General features: G+C 40.8%; 1 protein-coding gene across 11 annotated transcripts in view; it reads right to left on the bottom strand.

Annotated features, from left to right (window-relative positions):
• CELF2 (CUGBP Elav-like family member 2) overlaps positions 1–23,960 on the bottom strand; it is a 547,488-nt gene that overhangs the window by 75,881 nt on the left and 447,647 nt on the right. For all 11 annotated transcript variants that reach the window (XM_074538727.1, XM_074538723.1, XM_074538722.1 and 8 more), the window contains one exon: positions 1,082–1,130. In XM_074538727.1, the coding sequence (XP_074394828.1) occupies positions 1,082–1,130 (49 nt within the window). The remainder of the gene's footprint in view (positions 1–1,081; positions 1,131–23,960) is intronic.

The following is a 23,960-nucleotide window of genomic DNA, read 5'->3' as shown; positions in this document are numbered from 1 at the left end:
ATGGGAAACCTAGCATAATGTGAAGTTTTAATTTCCTTCCAAACTTCATAATCCTTGGAGAAGCCTGAAAAAGGGATGCACTACAATTAGCAAAAAAAGAAGCCTTAAAAAAGCCTTGCGGAGAGATTTAGAGCCCAATCATAATTTACATTTGCAGGTATGTAGATCTCTAAGTGCACGGCTTCTGCCCTGATTACTAATTAATGAGGTGCAAAGATGCCTGTTGGAGGAACCAGCTCTGATTATGTGGGCCTTAAGGGAAAATGAAGCTCTTGCAATCTAAGAAGGCAGATGATATCTTTAACATATATTTTAGAAAATTACAGGAACAAATCAAGGGGCAAAATATACACGTATATATTTTTAAAGAATCACACGCTGCCAAGTTGCACTACCATTCGATTATCTTATTTCCCTGAATATATAAACCTGGCATGTTTAATAGATTTACCTTGCCATCTATTTTGCATGTCATATACATCCACTTAGGCAGTACCCTAGTATTCCAAATGGATATTACTGTCTTTATAGCATTCATTTTTCAATCGTTTTGAGGAATAAGTATACAGAGAGCTCCAAAGTGGGCTTCCCAGCTCATAATGAAGCATATGATTAAACCTAAATTTGGCTCATATTCAGATGGCATCATTCTGTAAAAAGGTACTTTCAGCAAATGTTTAAGGCTGATCATATACTTACATAATTTGTTAACACAGGTATGCCTTTTTGTTTCTTTTATTTTATATTTTCAGCATCAATATTTTATCTCCATCTTATCAATCTCAGGTGGTCCCACAATACCTCACTGTTAGGAGAACCCAAGGGAAGGATGTAGGCAGTGAGGTAGGTCATGACATACAGCAGGTACAAGGAAGACCCTTTTTTGAGGACATTTCCTTCCTTCTTTAAAGCAGAAGATAAAAGGGAGTTCAGAGCAGCTCAACACCTTCCCAGCATGTCAGGTGTAGGGAAACTGCCTATTATTTTCACCACAAAGGAGTAAAGCAAAAACTGTCACAATGTTGTGCTTGCTTTAGTTTAGAGAAAGACACAATTAAGTAAAAATAAATTGAACACCTACCATTTGACTTTTCACTATCTGCAGGTTTCATCTGAATAGGATGATGCATCTAAAAACAAAAATGAAAGAGAGTAAGGCAGGTTGGATAGTCATAAAAAATCAAGAGTGATGTTTTTAATGAAGGGCTAAAAAGACACAATTTAATATTAAACATGTTGAAATTATATAAATTCAGAATAACACTGTATTATAGGCTTATAAGAAAAAATAAAATGGCAAAAGGGTATTTTATAATGAGGAAGTTAAAAAAAAAGATCATTGGGCCCATAGGACTCATATAAATCTTTAATTTGCTGTATCTAGTTTCAGAAGAGCTCTAAAGTTACAGCCCTCATTAGTTTATGGCATGCTTGGTTTCTGTTTTACCAACTTTTTTTTTCCTTGAGCTCAACCACTGCCAAAACCAAGATGTAATTTTCAAGTAATTTAAGAACTAGCAAGCATTTCAAATGTACTCAGAGGAGTTGAGTTTGACAAAAGAACTTTGCTTGTAATTAAAAAAACTGTGTTCGTTCTTTTAGGACTGAAAAAGAAGAGATCTTGATTCCTAAAATAGCTTGCTATAATTGTTTACTATCTCATATTTTTGTTTTAGAGTCCATTACACATTCATTCATAAAGCTTCCACAACACATAACAATTCTGGCTTCCATAAAAATTCCAAATCCTTTTTTCTTTTTCACCTCTTTCTCCATTCATGTCCCTCTTACTGCAAAGGAAACCAACTCCTGTCTGCAGCGTTCTGTGCTGAACATCCCACCTTGGCACACTTGGGCTGCTGTGTCCTCAGCTTTCCCTACTAAATGATACTGCTCCCACACTGAATTGTTGATAGCTGATAAAATTTCCACAAATGCTGTTTTTATTCTTTCAGGAATAATAACACCACAGCAGTTCAGCTCCCTCACGATCAGAGTTTTCCGCAGGACATTGGTGATAGCCAGCCCTTGTGGCCACTGTGGTGTGTTCAGGGAAATTTTATTACAGCTTCTCAAAAGCCTCCAGAACTGACCTCACATTGAGATTCAATGTGGGAGATGTTAAAGCTTGCAAAAAACCCCCATTTTTATTTTCTTTCTTGGACTCTGCATAGTTACTGGGATTTGACTGCACAAACCTTTCAGCAGCAGCAGGGCCACTGCCTTTTCTCTCCTCAGCAATTCCTTACCAATTCAGGTGAACTGGTGAAAAAATGTATGCTTTTTCTACTTTTCTATCATTTTTCAGTGCAGCACAGCTGTGTATTGCCTGAAAATGTCAGAGGCAATTCCATTTTCCTAATAAAAGATTGTTATGACAAACTCTGGGAAACAAAAACAGCTGAGCAGGAGAGAACATCCATGCCCCCATATCAAATATGCTTTCAAAGCTGCACAGAAACCCACGTCTGCATTGCTTTTGGTGAAGTAACTTAACCACCAGGGAAAAAGTTGCTGGATTCTTCAGAAAATATAAAATATTGCTGTGAATGTTTCTGTTAGATTTATTCAAAGTCCAGAATGCTCCCTGGCCTTGCAAATCAATGTATTCACTGTGCTGCTTGCACAACTTCCCAGCGTGTCCTAGGGAAAGGCAAAGCCACAAGGTAGATGTAGTTGTCAGGATGCATAAATTTTCTTCAGTTTTAACAATTCTGCTCTCCGTAAATAATTTGTTTCCTAAATGGACTTTAATAGCTCAGCACTTGCCTGCTACCACTCTTATTAGATCAGTTTTATAGAAAAAAGGGAACGTCTATGGTTCTCTGTCTTCTTTAGTGCTTAAGGTTTTTCCTGACATCAACAATACATTGGGCACTGCAGGAGACTTAAAATTTGTGGGAATGTGAGGCAGCATGTCCACACAGCAAGCAAAAACAGAAAGAAGAAAAAGGGTCTAACTTGCTCCACAAGGCTGTTGCAGGTTACTGAGGACTCTGAGGAGCAATGCAGTGGTGAGAAAATAGAGGAAAGAAAGATAAGTATTGAAAATTTACAAATGTGCAGGATTTAAGAGAAAAACCTAGTGCAATTTCAGGTCTTTTGTAGACAGAGAATCAATCAATTGCTCTTTAACATGTTTATGTGCCCCTAAGAGTAGATATTTTGAATAAAGGCTATTCTAACAACATAAAAAACCTCTCACTTTTCAAATTGCCCAAACCAGAGAGGCCAACCTTAGACCAAATTCACGTGAAGAAGTTATTTTTGCTGCCCATGGTCACAACATAAAGATCAGTGTTACCTGACAAGCACATTTACTGCATATCCAAAGTCATCCTCTTCAGTCACACATCATTACCCCAAATTCATTAACTCAGTAATCTGCTACATTCACAAACCAAGAGGCAAGATTTAACATGATGCTTCAAATAGGTTTTGACTTGATTTCAAAAGTTCCTGCTAAAAACTCATGGTCTTCTTCACACCACCAGGCTGAATTTGGGAGTGATGCCATCTGTGCAAAACCAATAAAAGAACCAGCTCAGGCCTGGAGAGTTTAAACTGCAGAATACCCCCAGAAAAAATGGATGTGATACACAAACCTGGCTTCAGCAAAGAGGAAAGTGGAAAAATACCTTACTGACAGTTTCCTAACATGAGAGGGCTCATGTTGAAGCTTGTTTAACCCTGACCATCACCAATTGATACGTTAACAACCTTTAACACTAGATTCAATAAAACATGCCATTTATAACCTGAAATGGGTTTTACAGAGTCACTGGTTCGCATCTCATTATTAAACTCATTGCTGACCTCTAGAGACAACTGCCGTGACAATACATATTATAAGCTCTCTACCCATAAAATATTTAAAGGTAGGTGTAAAAAAGAAAAGAAAAGAATGACTCTCAAAGAAGTGTGTAGTGAATAAGAAAATTAAAGGGGCAGAGACAAAAGTTAAATAGGTACTATCCTTTCACTCTACAATGAGCAAAAGACAAAATAAAAGGTATGTTTTGTATCTCCCTTGTATAACTGCAGGCTATAAAATAATAAAATAGCTGAGCTTTCCCAGGCCTTCCAAAAGATTACAGATGATATAAAACTGTTTCAAATTAGATGCCACTCACTAGAATCATGTCATCTACTGAAATGAAGGATTTCCCATCTTATCAGGAAGCTGTTATTGTAACTATACATCACTTATGGATCTCAAGGTAAGTGATTTCTCAGTATGTCATGCTGTCACACAGAACAACAGGAAACATTTTCTTATTTTCTTGGAGAAAGCTTTGCTTATGAAAATACAGTATTTATGAATGCACACTTACAATTAATAAAGAGGCAAGAACAAGAAAAATAACCTTAGCAAGTAATTTATTACCTTGAACATCATCCTTTGTTCCGCACACACAAAAAACAGGAACAACACAGCACTCAGGCAAGCTCTTTCTAAGTATGGGCAGCTTCCCCTGGCAAGCACTGTGCATGGGGATACCAAACCCAGGCTGGAGTATGGGCTGTGAGGGACAACCTCTCCTCATCAGTATTACAGAGAGTTCTACTGAACACACTTGTGCAGCAAGCAGGGCATGACCTGCCCTTCTACAGGTGCTCTGTGTCCATCCCAACACACACCATGCCATTGTTTGACAGTTGAGAGCAGGCAAATGCCTCTTGCCCAAGGTTGCCAGTGCCTCATGGCAGTGCTGGCAGTAAAGTGGGGGCTCCACTGCTGCTTGTGCTGTCACAGAGGCCACCCAAAGCCCGGGGCCAGGAACGTCACTGCCTCTCCTTGGGTGCATCCCAAGCAGGGATGCTGAGGCAGTCCACGGGAATCAAAAAGGCAAAGAAACAGTTGTCAGACATGCAACTCTGAAAATCCCCTTGAAATTAACGAGAATCTGGCTGATGGCTGTGTCTAGGGCAGCAGCAGGACCATGCCAAAGCCTAGAATTACAATGGAACAGTCACATCCTTTTTCCCCCCTCTTTTTCCTGAGTACATCTTGCTGTATGTAAACACAATGTCATTAGAGAAAAAAAACACAGCAAAGCAACTCAATGCATCTCAAAGGCATGCCACCTCTCCAGCTTTAGAGCCTCAAAGTCATCTTTTCAACAAAAATAGCAGTACCTATTTACATTCTTGTCAAAGCCATGTGACATCTGCATGGGAGAAAACAAGCCGGCTAAGAGTCTATTTCTGGCAAAAATATTGCAAGGAAATTAGATTAACCTGGGTGGAATTCTATCTGGGAATTTGGAGTCTGTCGTGGTGATTAAGTCATCATTTCTGTCAGATTACTCTAATCAGCTGTCAAATACGATTCCACAACCCCATCTGTAACTTGGCATCCTCGTTATTCAGTCGATGTTACCTTCTGTATACAAAACAAACACCAAACAAGGAGGTGTGTGCAGTCTAGCATTTAGCAGAGTCATTAGCTGTGATTACTATTGTGTGGTTGCACGTTGCACAAGGCGATCAGCTCATGGTTTGTTTTGTTTAGTCAGGGGATGCTTCAAATCAGGTGTAATCTTAAGCCTGAGGTGTCAGGGGTGAACGGATAAGAACTGTCTCCAGGCATGGATGAGCATGGGGTTGGCACATTCCAAGTCACCACTGCATCAACAGCAACTGTTCAAATCACATTTCAGAGCTGTCAATATATTTCCTGGAAAGACTTTTGGACACCTGCTTTCTATCAATTTTGTGAAGAGAAATGGGCATTCAGATATTCTGGGTAGGCTAAAGACTTCCTGTGAGCAGCAATTTCTGTGAGTGAAGCAAGGTTTGTAGGAGGAGGCAGTTGGCACTGGAAGTGGTCTGTATTGGCTGCTTTAAGATGTTACACATCAGCATGTCAGTCTTACATAGGACTTTGGTGATTAAAAGCAGGAGATGCCTTTCAGTAAAGATGAAGGAGCTGATGGCTCATTTTGCTGCAGCTGTGTTGAGTCTGTGAAATTTGGATATCTTCAGCATCTCTAGACTGAATTTTTTTTTTTTTATTTTTATGGTTCATTGCAAAAGCACCTTCATACATGATTACTACAACTGGTAGCAGTTTTTATTGTCCGTTCCTGCCACTGTGGATGCACATGCCTTGCTCCTGTTACTTCTCATGCCCTTAGGAAGGAAAACCTCTTAGCAAGAAAGGACTCAGAATGGCCATCAGACCTGTCTGCACCTTCACCCCGCTCAGCATGGCAAAGACCACCTCCTGATAGTCCTCTGAAGTTAAGGAGAATGTGACTTTTCACCATCAGAGTTGAGGGATTGTGTGTGGAGAACGCTATCTATGACTCCTCACTCCTTATCACTCCTGTATTCATCTTTCTTTAATCCTTCAAAGCCACCAGCAGACTTCTAGAGCTTTTAGCCCTTCTCAGACCTGTCCTCGTCCTCCCTTCCCTGTCATCTGCCCTGGCTAGAAGTTTCTAGCCATGACCCAACTCAGTTTGTCCCTTACCTGTCACCCTCATAGACCACATCACAGAGAAACACCACACAAAATGGAGCTAAACCTATCCCCAGGCAAAGGGTAAATTTGAAGAACTCAGGTTACTTTGGTAACTACCAAACCAAACAAAAGGCAATAGGATGAAATGATGACAGCTTGCATGTATCTTGTCATTTCTAGCACTTTGGGACTTGCTTCTTGCTAGCACTAATCACTGTTGAAGTCAAATGGGACTTTAGTATTTTCTACATCTCAGAACTGTAAAATGTCAAGAGAGAATGTGGGATAGAGAAGAAGAGACATTAGACCTTAATTAAACCCTAATTTTCTTTTTGGGTGAAGGATTATAAATACTGAGACTTTAGGAATCAATAGGAAAATTGAAGGGGAAGGAAATATTAAAGGGAGCAGCAGAGACAGGCTAAAGGCTCAGAAGAAAAGCACCTAAAGGGGTACCAGCATGGAAACCAGTGGGAAAAAATTATATTCTTTGCCTAACTCTGGTCTGGAAATTAATTCAAAGCTTTCTCCAAACTTCTGATCCAATTAGTGAGTGCAGTTTAATTAGACCAGTAGGCCAAGGAAAAAACAAGACCAACCAGGTTTCTGAGAACCTCTGCTGAGTCTGGAAGTCAGGAGGGAATGTATTGACCTACCAGAAGATTGGGGGAAGAAGAGAAAATACTCCATAAGCACCAGAGAATTAAATGATTTTCAATGTCTTTAGAGACCATTGCTTTTCTGCAATGGACTATTATGTGCAGATACCTTTATACCCCCCACCCCACCCCTCATTTCACCTTTTAGCTCCCTAGTTTTTCCATAGGATCTTTCAGAGGAGCTCTTGAAGGCTCATTTCTCACATCATTTCATTGCCAGCTGGTTTTGCTTTTTTAAACCCTTGTGACTCACAAGTAATATGAGTTTCCCAGAAGTGAAGGAGGTGTATTTTCCTATCGAAAGGAACTGTTTAGAATGACTCCTCTAGGGTCAAACTAACTTGAATTACGCAGTCAATATCTGGCTAGTGCTTTGGGAACTTCTCTGGGAACTGGGAATAATCTCCAGGGCCAAATAAATACTAGTGAATAAAAGAGGCAAAGGACTGCTCTCTGGATCTTAAAATAAGCGGTGTGGCACAGCTTGCATTTGCACAGCTATACTCCTCCTTCCACTCCAAACAGGATATCCTTGTCCATACAGTCAAGTGGGAACAGTGTGTAGCTCATTTTATTCCCCCAAAATATACCCACACACCAGGCAGGGAAGTGCTAACCAGCACCATGCTCCTGCTGGCTTCACCAGCACAAGCAGAGATTTGGATTCCCAGGATTGGTTGGAGTCAGTCACCTTTGCTTATTCACGGATGAAAGGAGGAAAAATGTGCAGTTATCACTTAGATTCTCACAAATAAATGTAAAGCAGTTGCTGTAACTGCCTGAGAGATGGCATAGCTAGAAGATTGTTTGCTGTCATCCTTTCATAAATCCCAATTTAAGGGATTTAAGCTGTGTTAGCCATTCATACAATTTTAGTAGTATAAGAATGTAAGCTGTTACTTGGCCTCCTAGATTACTGTCAGACATATATACATGCTTTTTTTGGAGAGAGAGAGAGGGAGAGGGGGGAAGGGAGGAGGAAGAGGGAGAAGCAAGAGAAAATGAATATTGCTGCTGGGTGCCAAATATAGTTCATGTGGTAATGCATAACATCATTATTTTCTATTTAGAGCACAGAAACAAGCATATAGCTTTCTTAAAACAAGATGTTTTACCGGAGAACACTAAAACCACTGAAATTCAATGGCTTTTGGAAGCTTTCCAACTCAGTTATTTGCAATCCACTACACTCTGTGGTTTAAATTCAAGTTAAATTAAACATTAGTTAGGGAGACTAGAAACAATGCTGTGCTTTAAAATAATAACAAAATATCATTATTATTATTATCATAATCAATAATTCTTCATCTACTGATCCCTTCCACAGTCACCCCCCACATCCTGCTGTTCCTCCCATACATTTACTAATTAGGCTGTAGCACTCAGTCTCTTTTAAATGTTGTACCCTCAGATAGAGATTAAAAAGTTGGCTGTCTTAGAAGTGACCACTTCCTAGTGTACAAACAGCTACTGTTGCTCTTTCAGCAGTTCTCCTCCATTTATTTAATTCCTTAATTTCTTACCTCCCACACTAATGGCAACAACTCCAGGGCACAGGCAAGCCAAATGAAGTGGAGATAAAGAAGGGGAGGTACGGCCAAAAATTGTCTCTTCAAAATCACATGGAAAACAAAGTTATTAACTGTCTTTTCTTCAAACAAATGAGCCTTTACAGAACCTATTCAATCCTAAAAATAGACATTAAGTGGGATTCTATAACTTGTTGGGAATAATGCCTTGGGGATATTTTGCATCATCCATGCTTAAAAAGCAAACCCATTAGACATCTGAGCAAAACATCAGATATTATTTTAACAGCAAGAGCTATCCATCTCATCGGCAGCAGCAATAACTTCTGTTGACATTTTGCCAATTGAAGTTTGCGTGTCAACGGGGTGGGGAGATAACTGAAGTCTCCCTGTGACATTAATTGGCTGGGTTTTACCTCCCAAGGATTGCCCTGAAATCCAAGGTGATTGCAGGGGGCAAAAACCTCTGCCCAGGTTTGTGGGTGGAAACGGAGCGTGGCTCGGGGGCGCCTTGCCCAGCACCACACAGGGAAGCTCGGCACGGCCTGGAATGAGGATCCAGGGGGAGGGAGCCGAGCTGTCCGCACTGCACCAGAGCCCGAGCTCCTCACGCTCCAATTGATTCCTCTCCCAACACCCCTGCCAGGTACACACTGCTGCTGGCTCCCTGCAGCAAAAAGGAAGAAGGTGGGAAAAAGGCAGAGAGGCTCCATGTGATGCACCTGGAGTTATTCCACGAAGTCCATCAAGCCAAAATCTTGTCATTTTATCATCAAATGTAAGACATTATTTAGCAGGTACTCCACACAAGCAGTGTTATTTTTACAATATTACTCACTGGCTACCTTGTTTGAGAGGTGACATAAGAACCTGAAGCAGTGATCCAGGGCTGCTGGAGGAACCAAATGCCATCCAAGCTGTTGTGGCTTTGGGATGTCAGCTAATAACTAATGCAGCCTCGCTGTGCATTGGGTGGATTTGGCCAGCATGACCTAAGATGGCAGGACTCAATTCCCAGCATGACACAAGCCTTCCAGTCAGTGTCCCACTGGACATGACTCAAGTGTTCTGAAGATGTACTTTCTTCCACCTCCCCAGTTGGGCGTTTGTTTCCAGAAGTCAACAGGAGGTTGAGACTTTAAAGGGAGAACTTTCCCTTCAAATCTAAGAACACCTCCTCCTCCCATATTAGTATTTGGAAAACAGAGCCAGAGCAAAGCCAAAACATGCTACCTATTAAGTCATCTTCTGCGTAAAGTCTTCCCATGGGAATGACAGAGGTCCCTCAACCATCTTAAAAGGAGCATCAAAGCAGAGACGTTCTTTCTTGAGTGGTCTGCAAAGTCAGATTTCACTTTTGTCCCGGATTCCCCACTTAGGGAGCATGGACTCCTGAGAGCATATTCAGGGAATTTTGCCCTTCTCAGAATTTGTCAAAGCTAGAGAAGAAGTCCCCATTTTAAAAAAGACCTTTCCTGCTGCCAAATGAAAATATTCAAGTAGCTCAGTCTGCGGTCACCATTTTAGGGTGCTAATACTCAAGCCTGGTCTACAGGAAACCCCTCCCTTTCTACATAAATCCCTCTGATTCCACATCAACTTCTAGAATATTTTTTAGAAATTTGTTAAGAAAACAAAGCAATTCTCTACTCTGTCCTTCTTCTTTACTAAAAACCCAGCCCCAACCTAAAAAAAGAAAAACTTTTCTTTCAGGTTACCAATTACTGCAAAGAAATTTAATTTAAATCATAGGTTTTTAAAAACATGCAATGACTTTTGTAATGCAAAACACAACCTCACTTCTGAGAGAGGCCAAAGTGACCAGGATATAAAATGCTTGTTTTGCAGGAGTTTTATTTAAAGACTTACTCTGTTCTGTGTTTGCTTGTTGTCCTCTGTGAACTAAGCTCTGGGAAAACACCATGTGATTATGGTCATCAATATCCTCTACCTTTGCCAAGCTGGAATTCAGGAAATAACCCTTTAAAAGGAATGACTACCGACAGCAACATTTCAGAAAGGCAAGAAAGCACAGTCAGGGGATCCTCTGTTTCTTTCACAGTGTTATCTCATCTACACTTATCTTCTTAATTTTTTACTTGCACTCAGTAAGAGTGAAAACAGCCTCAGCCACTCCCCTAGTACCACATCACAGATTTTTCTGTTCATTTACAAAGTGAATCTTCTGCCTGGCTCTTTCTGCAGCATGGAAGGTCACCTTGATTCAACAACGCTCTTGGGCTCCTCTTCTGACAGAAACTAGAGTCTATTATTTTGTACAAAACTCAAATTCTAGGCTATGGGGTTTTTTTTTAATGTAAAGCTTTTTGAAAGTTCTGTTGGAAAGCTCTCCTATTTGCATTACAATGTACCAGCAAGAACATCTTATAGCTAAAAAGTGTGATTGAGGTAAGTCTAAAATAAGCCCCAATAGCATCAAAATTATAAAATCTATTGAAATTCTACCTTTTAAATTAGAGCAAAGGGTACAATATATAGAAAAAGTTGGCCCTGATGATGTGGGGCCGCTGCCATTTTCACTTTTCACTTAGCAAAGGTACAGAGAAGTTCTGAGTCCAGAATACATGTCTTGATTCACAATTCCCTCCTCCCCAGAAGGCAGACAGGCAGTCAAACTCCTCTCTGTTACCAAACAGAGACCAACCCAGATTTCTCCAAAGGTCAGATGTGAGCCCCAAACTACTTGTCAACATGCATGCCTCTAAATATTGCAGGGGATAGCCAAAGCATTCAGGTAGAAAAGAGGTTTTGAATTAAGATGTCAAAAATCCTACTCTCCTGACTGAGATCAGCTGGGGTAAGTAGTACAGTTTTATTGTTGAACCAGCGGAGCCATAATATTTTACGCCAAATGAGGATATGGCTCATAAATTCTATTTAAGCTCTCCATGAGCTGAAGTTACAGGAATTTTCCACGACTATCCAGTATCAGCATCCAGACACTCAGTGTTATGCCAATAGTCTGCCCTGGCAAAATAATCTGGCTTTGGAGAGAATGAAAAAGATAGCTTGATATTCCATCCATCTATGAAAACAGAACAATACTGCCACAAGTCTCCAGCCACAAGCACACACAAACACACACTGTCCACATGAAAATACGAGTCTGGCTGTGTATACATACACTTACAAACACCAGTAAGAGTCACATTGAGCAACCATGATATTTTTAACCACCCTTCATATGAACTCATTCTCTTTAATTTTTTAGCATCTCTGTAGCTAATGTACTTTGCCAGTGCTTTCTTGGGGGTAAGGAAAGTGGTTTGTATTCAAACTAAACAAGCACTGTATATTTATAATGCTAATCTTCTGGAATTCTAATGTGTTTGAATATTTCTGTCAATAGGTGTTTTGGAAAGTGAAACAAACAAAAAATAAACGGATAACATTAGCAGAAACATATATTTTTGAAGAATGAGTCCAGTTCCAGCTGGCTGTGGTGTTCAGACCAAGCTGTGATTAAGATTTCATTAGAAAAAGGGACAGTGCTAGGAAGAGTAAAGCCAAAATCAACCTGCCTCCACCCATCTGCAGAGCTCCAAACCAGCATCTGATCCCAAGCATGAACCTCAATGCCTGTGTCCAGAGACTGGGCCCCTTGATTCTTTTGAGAAAAAGCAAAAATGCTTCATTTAGTGTCTGTAAGCATCAGTATGAGAAAACTTGTCTTCTTTTACTTATTCTTTACTGCTACTGTACTCAATTAGAAATTTTCTCTGTCTATGCCCCGTGAATAACACCTTTATGTGCAACTCACCTAAAGGTCAAGGAAATCTCTTTGCAGGGATGGCTTCAGGTGGAACAGCTGGAGGCCACAGAGAACTACCAGGAAGATCCTCTGATAAAACCAACTGAGCTAAAACCTCTCACATCTTTCATCCTACTTGCTCCAAAGCTAGCATTTAGAGCTACTGGGAAGTCTTGAACTCCTGGTTTCTTGGCATATGCTACTTTTCTGAGAGAGGCTAATGCAGCCTGAGGGCTGTTGCAGTGTCAGTGAAGCTACAGCAGAAGGCAAGGAAAGCATAGGGAAGGAGGAATGGGTGCAGAAAAGAATTTTCTCCATGTCACACCCTCTATTTTTGGCTCTCATGTCAACAGGGAGGAAGACAAGTGGCAGACAATGAGGGCTGTCAGCTCAGGCCCCTTCTAAACTGGGATAAATCCATGTCATTCTTTGCAAAATGACCAGGGTCACAAGAGGCAAGGGACACGTCTGCCTGAGCAACCCCCAGAGCCCTCTAGACACAAGTGTGTAAGCACAGCACTTAGACTGACTGTAGCTCTTACTTAGCAAGGTCTTTCTTTTTGGTTAATCATACATTTTTGTACAAACAGGAGGATTCTATATTTACCCAGCATAGCAATTTCTTTCACTTCTTAGCGGTCAGAGAAATGAGAGATGAAAAAATCCAGCAGCTCATCTCGAATGACTTAATGCCAATACAGGATTACTGCCTATCCCATATTTTCTAATACTTTCCTACCCCAAACACCCGTAAGGACTGGGATTTAACTTTGTATCCTTTAGAAGATTATTCTAATTGAGCTGGGTATTTTTTTGTGATACTCGATCTAAGCTTTATTTCACCTCTTAAGATGGTAAATCCCTGGTTCTGTGTACAACCAAAATAATTCCTATTTGTCACTGGCATTTGGGCAGTGGAGGAAATAAATGCACCATCTTCATGGATGCTGCTGTGGATGCTGGGTGAGGTGCTCCCACAACAGCACTTATCCTCCTCTGTATTCTCTACAATATTTGAAATGAATATACTGTATAATAACACAGCACATTTTCCTCTAAGGTACTGTCAGAATTTGCCACAAAATAGTATTAGTTACTGTCTGATGGATACTTGCTCAAGTGATGGTCTAGGAAAAAAACTCCCTTCAATCATTTGAGCCATTCACAGCTGAATGGAAAGATAAAGGTGTCATATCCCTCACATCTCTGCATGAGGCTGCAATCCCTCTGAGTGATCCTGGCAGCAGTAAGGAACACGGAGTGTTGTGTTCTCATGGTGGAATCAGGAGCTTCAGTTGTGGAGGTACCAGGTCTTCAGTTCACAGGATCGTAGAATGGTTTGGGTTGGAAGGGACCTTAAGGCTCATCTCATTCCCTGCCACGGGCAGGGGCACCGTCCACTACACCAGGTCGCTCAAAGTTTTTAGTTTAAAACTAATCTTATCTTCTGATGAGTGTCTTATTTTCCACAATCTTACTTTCTTCAACTCAAAATCCTGTGTTCTCTATCTTGAAATCAGTGATAAGCCTCTATTCATCCTTTCTTAGAGATCATAACAGACTTTTAATTATTCCTTTCAGACACAAGGTTCTTTTTTCTTTTCTTTCTCTGCTAACTTTTCCCTCAGAGAGAAAATTCCCACTCACTGCAACTTGTAACGGTTGCAAGAGGGAATGGGTGAGCATTCCTAGGATGAACGACTGAGGCAGTGTATTAATGTGATTCCCTGATACGTTGTAAATTCCATTTGCACAGCAAAGTTCCTTATTTTAAGCCCTGCTTGCATATCCCCCACCCGGGATGGCAGATAGACCATCTCTGAGTTACAATGGGGCGAGAGCTGGGATTGACTGCAGACTGCTTTAATGCCACTCTTAATGACAATCTTGTGAAGATTAGGAAGTTGTCAGAATCAGATATCAGCAAAAGCTCCAGCTTGCTTTGTGAAGTCAGTCTGAATTAATTAATGGGTAGCTTTCCTTTGATATCGCTTTGATATTTGGCTGCAGCTGGATAAAAATCAACCACAAAGGAAGCTACATTTTGTTTACCACTGCTTAAGACTCTGTTTAGCTCAATGTGATTTTTTTCTTTTCTTTCGCAGTTTTTGCTTTTTTAACTTCCCTGGCACAAGGCAATAGATACAGGCTTTTGTTAATAAATGGAGTTATGGTGGCATCTTTTTCAATGGCTGCTTCTCTCTGCTCCTGCAGATAATCAGGCTACTGTCTGGTAGCAATGCCATTACTGATTTCAGCTAAGCTGATGGAGAAAAGATGGATTCCAAAAGTGAGAAAAACATGAGCTTTCCCCCTCTGTTAGTGCTTTTCCTGTTAAAAGGTACTTGACACTCTAAATGTAGAATCATATAATCATAAAATCATAGAATCATTGAATAATAGAAAGGTTTGGGTTGGAGGAGACATTAAAGACCATTTAATTTCAACCTCCTGCCAAGGGCAGGGACACTTTCCAATAGACCAGGTCTGTCCAAGCCTTGTTCAACCTGGCCTTGAAAGAATTTCTTCCTGATGTCTAATCTAAACCTACTGTCTTCCAGTTTGAACCCATTGCCCTGTGTCTTGTCAATAATACTTGCTCTCTGCTTTAGAGGGTGCTGACCACTTGCTTCACTGACAAGCCTAAAATATAAGCTCTGCAACTACATGTCCTCCATGTCTTTCCAGGATGGGAATTCACAGCCCATTTGAGCTTCTCTAAAGTTTTGGATGTCTATGAAGACAATCAGATGAACATGTCTGTACCCCAGACTGGTGCTTGCACCCAAATGAATCTCCATGTACTTCTGGCAGCCTCAGCGGCCCCTCTGGCCAGAGGAGGAGGGATTTCTGTGCACAGCACAGGGGAAGAGCAGACAAAAAAGCGGCTCTTCCAACTAAGCTGATGAAGATGATCATTTCTTCCAGAGAATAAACATAAAAGAAATTATCTCTATGGGTCTGCAAAGAATTTTTTTGATTAGACAGAATATGATTGACCACAGTGTTATTACAGCAGGAGACTCAATCAATCAGGCCACCCAGTTTCACCTGGTTTTTTGTAGTATTATGGGGTTTTTGAGTACAACAGAGAAGACAGAACTTCTGTTTTCTCTCTTATCATGTACACTGTCCCATTGCAGCACAGTGCACCTACCCAGGGAAAATCTGGCTGGGGCTACCTCAGCTTCCTGCACCACCACAGGACTGCAAACACACAATGAGGCAGCACTGCATCCCTTCAACAGCAATGGACCACAGAGCAGAGGTGTTTAAGGAAGCAGCACAGCTCACAGGGCTGGACACAATGGCAGGAGGATGCTGAACAAACATTCTCTCTGATATAAACATGCCATGAGGCCCAGGCTCCTCAGTCATAACATAACTCAGATCCACGGGTGCCAAACATTGCTATCAAGGCAGGCAAATGGCATCCAAGGGCACCTCTAATGATGTTGCTTCCTGATGCCTGCAACTCTGTTTATGATTTGCCTTTCTAATTTCACTATTGTAGGAGTAGTCAGACAGCTAGGAAGGCTCCCTGAACTAGTTTTTCATTAGGAAGACAATTTTAATAGCTCGTGTCGTGGTGCTAATGAGGCTGACTGAAGCACCTGTACTTTCTGTTCCAGATAACAGAAAACAGCTAACACCAGCAGGAGGACAAATAGCTGTTTAAGAGAGTGCCTGGGCTATTGTCCTTAGCTAAGCACCCCACCTAAATCTTGGTGAGCTTTGCAATACCCTGGAGTACTCCAGTGATGGCTTCTTGATTTTCTTCAGAGATTTCCATTCTGAAGTGCACAGCAAAACGTTCTCCAAGTCAGCGATTTTTGGGCACCCAGCTTAAAAGTGATATCCTGTGAACTGATCCTCCACCCTCACTGAGTAAGATTTCAAAGCTGGACAAAAAGGTCTGGAGAGATTTTGCAAAGTGATGACCTCAACTGGTCAGAGTTATGGAAACCAGAGGTAAATCCCAGTGTCATGCGCCAGAATGGGGATGAGCTTCACATTAGTGAATTTTTCTGAGGTCAAGCCATTATTATGCATTACTTACTTTCCATCCCAACATTATTATACTGCAAAGCTGTGCAAGAAAAAGGAAAAAAAAAATTCCTGAACTACTCCAAGACTTCTCTAAAAATGCTAGTGTGCATCTAACTGCTTTTGCAGCTGGGCCAATGTGTTCTTGCTTCCTAAACAGCCTGATATGGATGTTTGGGATCTAAACCTAAATGCCCATGCCCTGTGCAGCTCTGCACTCCAGACACACCACAGGTCATCACATCCCCCAAGTAAGGCAGGTCAAGGTTTAGCCACCTTCTCTCAGTTCCTCAGCAATGGATCTTCCTGCACTTCCCTGCTCTTGGAGCGTCTCTGCCAAACATTTGAAGCTTTTCCAAAGAACAAAATACTTACGAGAGCATGGACTCATATCCAGATATCACAGTACTTGAGTCACTGCCCTCAGTACCAGGAAACCAAGTGCTATCCTTGCTTTCTCTCATTCCCACCAGAATTTGATACCTTCATACAGCTGGAGCAGCTTCAAGAGGAGAAACAGTGACCCTAATCTTAGCTAAGTCCAGTGGTGAAGGCTCTGTTAGGTCAATCCAAGCTAAATCCTTTCAGTTAACAAGGCAGAGAGGATTTAAACTGCATTCTCCTTGCATGCCACAAAGTTATCCTAATGATGAGGCTGTGAATTTGGTGAAGGCAAATTTGACCCTCCATCCCTCAGTGAGAAAAAGGGACAGTATAAGTATGAACTAAACATTTTGCTCAATTTAGAGAAGTTATTTTCACTTGGTCAATATTCCCCTCTCCCTATGCGAGCACAACAATCGCTATCCTCCCTTTAAGCTGCAAGTTCAGCTACTTACAGAGATTCACTGGGTTCTAAGTCACTTTCTTCTATTTTATAAATCTGGGGCTGGTGATCTGTTCTGTGGTTCACAGCAATAGTAGGTGCAAACCCATATTTTCTGCTAAAGTATCTGAAATTAGTGCAAATATTCATTTTCACTGAAGTGGTAGAGTCAGCGCAACATTTTTTCTTTTTGAGGGGCATGGGTAGAAGTGACATTTTTGAATAAAAAAATATACCCACATGTCTCCTGAGCTGGGCAAAGTGTATCATTAAGTAGTTTCCTTTGCATAGCATTTTAAAGGAAGGAATTGGCCAGATTCACTTTCTCAACATCATTGAGCGTCTTATAGCTCACCTCCTAGGAACAGCTGCTCCCTGGGAATTCTCTTCTTTCCCATCTGGTATTTTTATCATTTAAGCAGTACTATACTCTTTGGATCCTTCATTAAACAGCATTTGGCCATACTATATGGGTACTGAATTAGTTTCATTTGTCATCATAAATCAATCGCTGCAAAGCCTTAACTAAGATAATTGCTCTTTGAATTCCCTTTCTGTTTGTCAAAATCTCTCAGAGTCACTGCTATATCATATTCAGGCTATTATTCAAATCATATTGGATGATTACCTTTTTATTACAGGTAATTTTTGCATAATGTTCATATAGTACTGAGAAACCATAAGGCTTAAAACAGAGAAGGGAACTGGATATTGAAACACTGCTCCAGAAAGGAGAGTGTCAGGATAATCATTAGAAAGGAACTCGATGTAAAGCAAGAATCAGAAATATATTTGTGGTTTTTTGCTTTTTGTTGGACAAATGGTATTTTATCAGAAAGTTAATGAGGTTTCATAGTAAGTCGTCATAGGTGCCTGCATTTTGGACCAGATTATTCTGATTATTATTTTTAATGTTCTACACCCCTAAATGGACTTTGAGGTTTCCTTACAGCCAGTACACAACCTGTGGGCAAAGCTCCCTCTCAGCCAGTCCTGCTTCCCTGTGATGCAAAAAATATTTAATAAAACCAGATGTGACTCTTACAATGCAAAGATTAAAAATGTTTTCCTTGACAACATCTGGCAAAAAAAGAAAGCCATGAATATTTTACAAATACAGTTCCTACAAACTCCATCTTGCTGTTAAAATATTAAGAGCTTTCTCAAAATGGTATTTCTTCCTTGTTAAATCCTTAATCAAATCAATTCATACAGCTAATGTCCTAATTTCATGCCAGAACTTCAACAAAAAACGTTTGCTGCTGCTTGGAATATATATTTATATATGTATATCCCACTTGAAATAAGAACCACATAAACCATGATTCTATTAAAAGCATGGTAGTGCAGACTGTGGGCTGGTAACTATTTTTTTGATAACCTTAGGTAGGAGGATATATAAAAAATGTACATAAAGACAACAAATGACCCTTACCATGTCCAATAAATCTAACTTCAAATAAAGAACAAAGACTCCAAAGAGTTTTAGGCGTAGATTTTACAAATGGATGCCCATTGATTTCTGACTTCAAATAGCCTCTGCATGACATTAAAAGTGCATTTATTCAGCTATTTGGCTCCAAGAATCCAACCAACATATAGTGCTCTTGTGTTACCTCTCTGCACTTAACCCTTGCCAGGAAATCCTACCAGGTTCACTTGTCAGCAAAACAGAGCACATTCTGTTTTTAAAATAAAGCATGTTAAAACTAAAACAATGAACGAATGTCAGTGCCATAAAGGCAGTTAAAGCAGTCCCTGAATGCAGCTCTTTGAGGTTTGCCCTCTATACAGAAGCCAATTTTCACTAAGCAGCAAATTAGAGCATGGGGGAAGCAAGATTATTACATCTAACTGAAGGAAGAATAAATTTAGATGGGTGGAATTTATTGGATTACTCTGTTTAGGGAATAGAAGTTAAACACCTCTAACGAAGCCATGAGATTCTTAATGAAGATGAGACTAGTTAAGGCCTCAGTTCTACATCTCATCCCAAAGAAGCCCATTTCCAGGATCATTATTACATTCAAATTGAGATTTTCCCTTTTCTCCCTTCTGCCTTTTAAAACAAAATCCAAATGAACACTCCAAGAAAACCTGACTCTAAGCTGAATAATATAAACCACATCCCTATGAGCTACAAGGGTATCAGCAACCTGCTCTCCTGCTATGTTTGAAAAGACACATCTGAAAATTCACATTGTTCATTTGCAAGACATAAAAGCTACTTGTGATGCCAGCACCAAGTAAACAGAAGAGAACTGTCCCTGTTTGGTTGATCTGTATCATATATCATAACAATGTGCCTGTATTTCTCAAATACTGCATATCTGCTTCTCTGCCTAGTAGCAATCCTACATAAGAAGTGATATCTAAATACATATTTTGGGAAAGATAAAAGCTCCAATATATGACAAGGAATATTATGACTAACAGAGAGATTATATTAATCATGAATAAAAAGATGATGTTTGATCCTACTTGTGCAGAAAGTTTTAAATTTTTTTAAAAAAAATCTTTTAAATGAATTTCTATCCTCAGGAAAATGATTAAAACCAGAAAAGCCTTGAGATGTCAGCTGGTGACATGTTTTTCTTCTTTATCTTTCTTTTTTGTTGTTGTTGCTGTGAAAAAAAAAATAAATCTGAGCGAATACAGCAAAGTGCATCATTAACTTCTTATTAATTTTATAATACAAAGGCAATTCAGTTAAAATAGTAGTGCTGCAACTTTAAATTACAGAACTAGCTTGGTATTTAATGAGAGATTTAGCACAGCGGGGTTTCTGTTAAATTAAGTTGTGCCTTCACATCACAGTGGGAAAACAGGTGTATATTGGTTTAGAATTATGGAAATGTTGACTAATTCCAAGGCTTGTAATCAAACAGCAAGGCACCCTGCAATATTTTCTTCCAAGATTCTGCATTAATCATTAATGTCTGGTCTTATTTTCTTCATGTCCACTAAAAGGGTGCAGCTCAAAGGAGCAGATCAAGCGCTGGTGTTTTCATGTCTCTGTTAAGGATGAGGTCCAGGCAAAAAGCAGAGATAGAGACATAGCACTGCAGGCGTTGCTCAAAAGCCTACTTAAATTAAACTGAACATGCAGCCTTGGAAGGGGGATAAATTTCACACTAAGCCTCCACTTTTTTGGCTTCACCGGTGCTGATCCAAAACCTGCTTACTGAGCTATCTGGAGCAAGGCTGCAGAGACTAAACCCAGAAATAATCCAGGCTCTAACAATAATGAACCCAGAGCTATTCTCCTCCATACCTCTGCAGCAGTGCGGGCTACACCTGAGTGCAGGTGAAACACAGATGGGTTCCAACAGCCACAGCACCCCTGAGCCCCCTGCTCCTGCCTCTGCCAGCTTTCCTTACCTTACACCAATAAATCACCAGCCTTTGCCTGGGATTTTCCTCCTGGGCTATTTAAGGATGCCTTATCTGATGCATGGTGATATTAAAGCAAAAGGGGAAGGCATGGATCCTTTTGTTTCCAGGAGACACTTTATTACTGAACCTCCTACTGACTGTACCTTGCTTACTGGAAGCAAGCTGACACTTGATGCCCAAATGAACCTGATCCAAATTCATCCCTTGTTGTAGCTCTGACAGGAGATAGCTTCCATTTGCTCTGAGACCATTTCTCACACAGAACTATCCACTACTGATTCCTACTTGTTTGGTAAAAGCTGCTTAGCAGGCAAGAGGAACAATACAGAAATTGCTAAAATTCATATAAGGAGAACCCTGCTAACATGAAGTGTTTCCAGCATGTGTGCCACAACTTTAAAGAGTGCTTAAATGAAGTTATTTTGGGAATACACAGATGCAGCATAACAGTATCCCCATATATGCTGAATGGCAGCATACTGCACGTGCAAAATATAGAATCTGTTATATAATATATGCTGAATCATTTTGAAAGAGAAGTAGTAGAAATGTATTCAAGTTGCTTCTCTTTATTAGAGGCTTCCCTTTAAAAAAGTAGGTATAACAACTTATCTCATAGTAAAATCTAAACATCTCTGGCTGTATCAGGAATATCTTTAAAACCAAAGCCCCAGAGTCATGGGAATGCAGTGTCCATATTTCCTTAAAAGAAAACTTTCTAACCTCACAGTTAGGACAGGAGAAAACAGCTTAGAAAGGTAATTTTTAAATGACAAAGAGCTAGAGAGGACTTTAGGGAAAAAAAAATTCAACCTTATTTTAAAATAACATCAAAAGATACACTAACATCTTTAACTACTGCCTGCTCTTTAGCTGTGAAAAAGCTGGGGAGAAAATGATGCCCTGCTCAAGTAAGATGCAATGCAGAGCTAAGCCAGCTTTGCCACCTCTATGTGAGGAAGCCAGAGAATAAAACTGCCCCTCTGAGTCACCCACTGGGATAAATAACATCTCTTGAAACACAGCAAGCAGCTTGGGGGACTCAGGGAAGAAGAAAGAAAGGTAAAGGCAGCTGAGGGAACTTGGTTTGTTTAGCCTGGGGAAAAGGAGGCTCAGGGGGGACCTTTTCAGTCTCCACAACTCCCTGACAGGAGAGTGGGAGTCAGGTTCTACCCCCAGGCAACAGGATGAGAAGACATGTCCTCAAGCTGCACCAGGGGAGGTTCAGGTTGGACATCAGGATGAACTTCTTCACTAAAAGGGTGGTCAAGCTTTGGCTGCCCAGGGGAGTGGTGGAGTCATCATGCTTAAATGTGTTCAAAAAACCCCCAAAACTGGGTGTGGCACTTAGTGCTGTGATTTAACTGACATTGTGGTTTTTAGTCATGTGTTGTAGGCCTTTTCCAAATCTTGGAGTCTTTTCCACCCCTTATGACTCTGTGATTGTATGAGTCTAAACAAACCCTGTCTACTTCCTAGGGGGGTGATGAGTAGGTCTTGTGGTAGAGCTTGAGGGATGCTATCTGGGCATGGTGCTGCTCCAGCAGCTTGGGATCACCTCCATCCCACCCAGCCAGTGCACACAGCCATTTGACTGAAAGGATGATGGAGAACAATCACTCAGTGAGTTGGTTTAGGTGCAACATTGAATGGGGTTGGAGAGCTCTCATCCAAGGGCTCAGCATTTTCTGGCAGTGAGGACGGGAAGCAACAACTGGGGCTGCAGAGACAGAGGGTGCTGAGGTTCAGCTGAGCTCCAAAGGGGTCTCAAAGGGAATTGTCCCTCAGAGCCTTCCTTTCTCTCTTGAGGATGGCAGACCCATCCTCTACACCCTAAAGTGCTGAGACTCCCACTGGGAGGCCTGTAAGGCCTTGGTACTGTCCCTTGCAAGGGCCAATTGCTGGAAAACATCACTTGAAATGCCACAACTTTTCTCCTGTTGTTGGAGCGTCGGGGGGTAGGATGGTCGGGACGGACAGAGACGAGAGATCTCTGCAGCCAGGTGGTGGAACTCATGGTTTATTGCAAAGGGCCTGGGTGCAGGGCCCTGTGGGAGCTGCCAGCCACAGCTCGGAGCAGGCCCGAGAGAAGAGAGGGGGAGAGAGGATGAGAGGGTAACAGAGTAAAAGAGTAAGAGAGCAAAAGCGTAAGAGAGTGAGGTTCCTGTTACAATACAATAAATCTTCTTCTGTGTTGAATATTCTAATTCTCACTAACCAATCTAGTACAATATACAAATCCTATAGCATTTACATACAGCCTATAAGAATCACTACATTACCATACTGTGTTACATTTTAAACCCTAAAAACTCCCCTTTGGGCCCCTTCTACCAAGCCAGTAGGGTCCGCTCTGGCCCTTGGACCTGTCTGCAAGGAGAGGGTATTGTTTCATCAAAAGGGGATTACCTTCAGCTGGCCATACCATTGTTTTCCAGTTGTTCAGTAATAAAGGTATCTCAAAGCTTGCTTTCATTTCAATCTCACTTATAGTTTCTATATTCTCAAAATCTTTTGCCAGACAATCATATTTATAAGACTTTCTTGTTTCATCTTCCCCAACACTCCTGTTTTCCTACCTTTGCAGATTTCCTACCACCATTCCCAGCATTTTCACTGCAAATGACAGAGGACTCCCATTTTACCTTTAGCAGGGCTCACAGGTAACTTTCTCATGACAGCACTGCTCTGTGCTGGCCATTTCCATGACACATGAGGTGGCTTCCCTACCAGGAAATCACTTGCATAAAGTGGTGAACCAGCCAGATATAATTTTTCAAACACAGTGTGTCCAATTTCACACACAACACATAGGAACTAAAGGAGATATTGGCCATATAGCTGTCAGTCCAGGCAATGCTCTATTTATTTACACAGTGTATTTATTTATTTTCATGTCTGTAACCAGACATTACAAACATATACTTGAACACTTCTCTTACATCAAGAGGGAATATACCTCCATCCTTTATATTTTTTTCACTTCTATCCTCAAAGAATACAGCAGAAAAAATGAAAATGGTGGTACAAGAAGATTTCAGAGTTTAGACATGCAATTACCAGTGATACACTTCTCTCTAGCCCTGTAATTTAAATATAAAATACCATAGGAAAATGCAAGATACAGTTTGTACAACAACCACAACTGTTCTGAATGCTGGTGCCAGAGGGAGCAGGTGGTGAGGAGAGGTGATGTCAGGAGACAGGATGGCCCTGTGCAAGCAGCTATGGGGTACCACATTCCACAACACCCTGAGATGTG

Source organism: Zonotrichia albicollis, chromosome 4, assembly GCF_047830755.1.
Source record: "Zonotrichia albicollis isolate bZonAlb1 chromosome 4, bZonAlb1.hap1, whole genome shotgun sequence".
NCBI classification, from domain to species: Eukaryota; Metazoa; Chordata; class Aves; order Passeriformes; family Passerellidae; genus Zonotrichia; species Zonotrichia albicollis.
The sequence above is the reverse complement of the archived record's forward strand: the minus strand, read 5'-3'. Positions and strand labels throughout refer to the sequence as shown.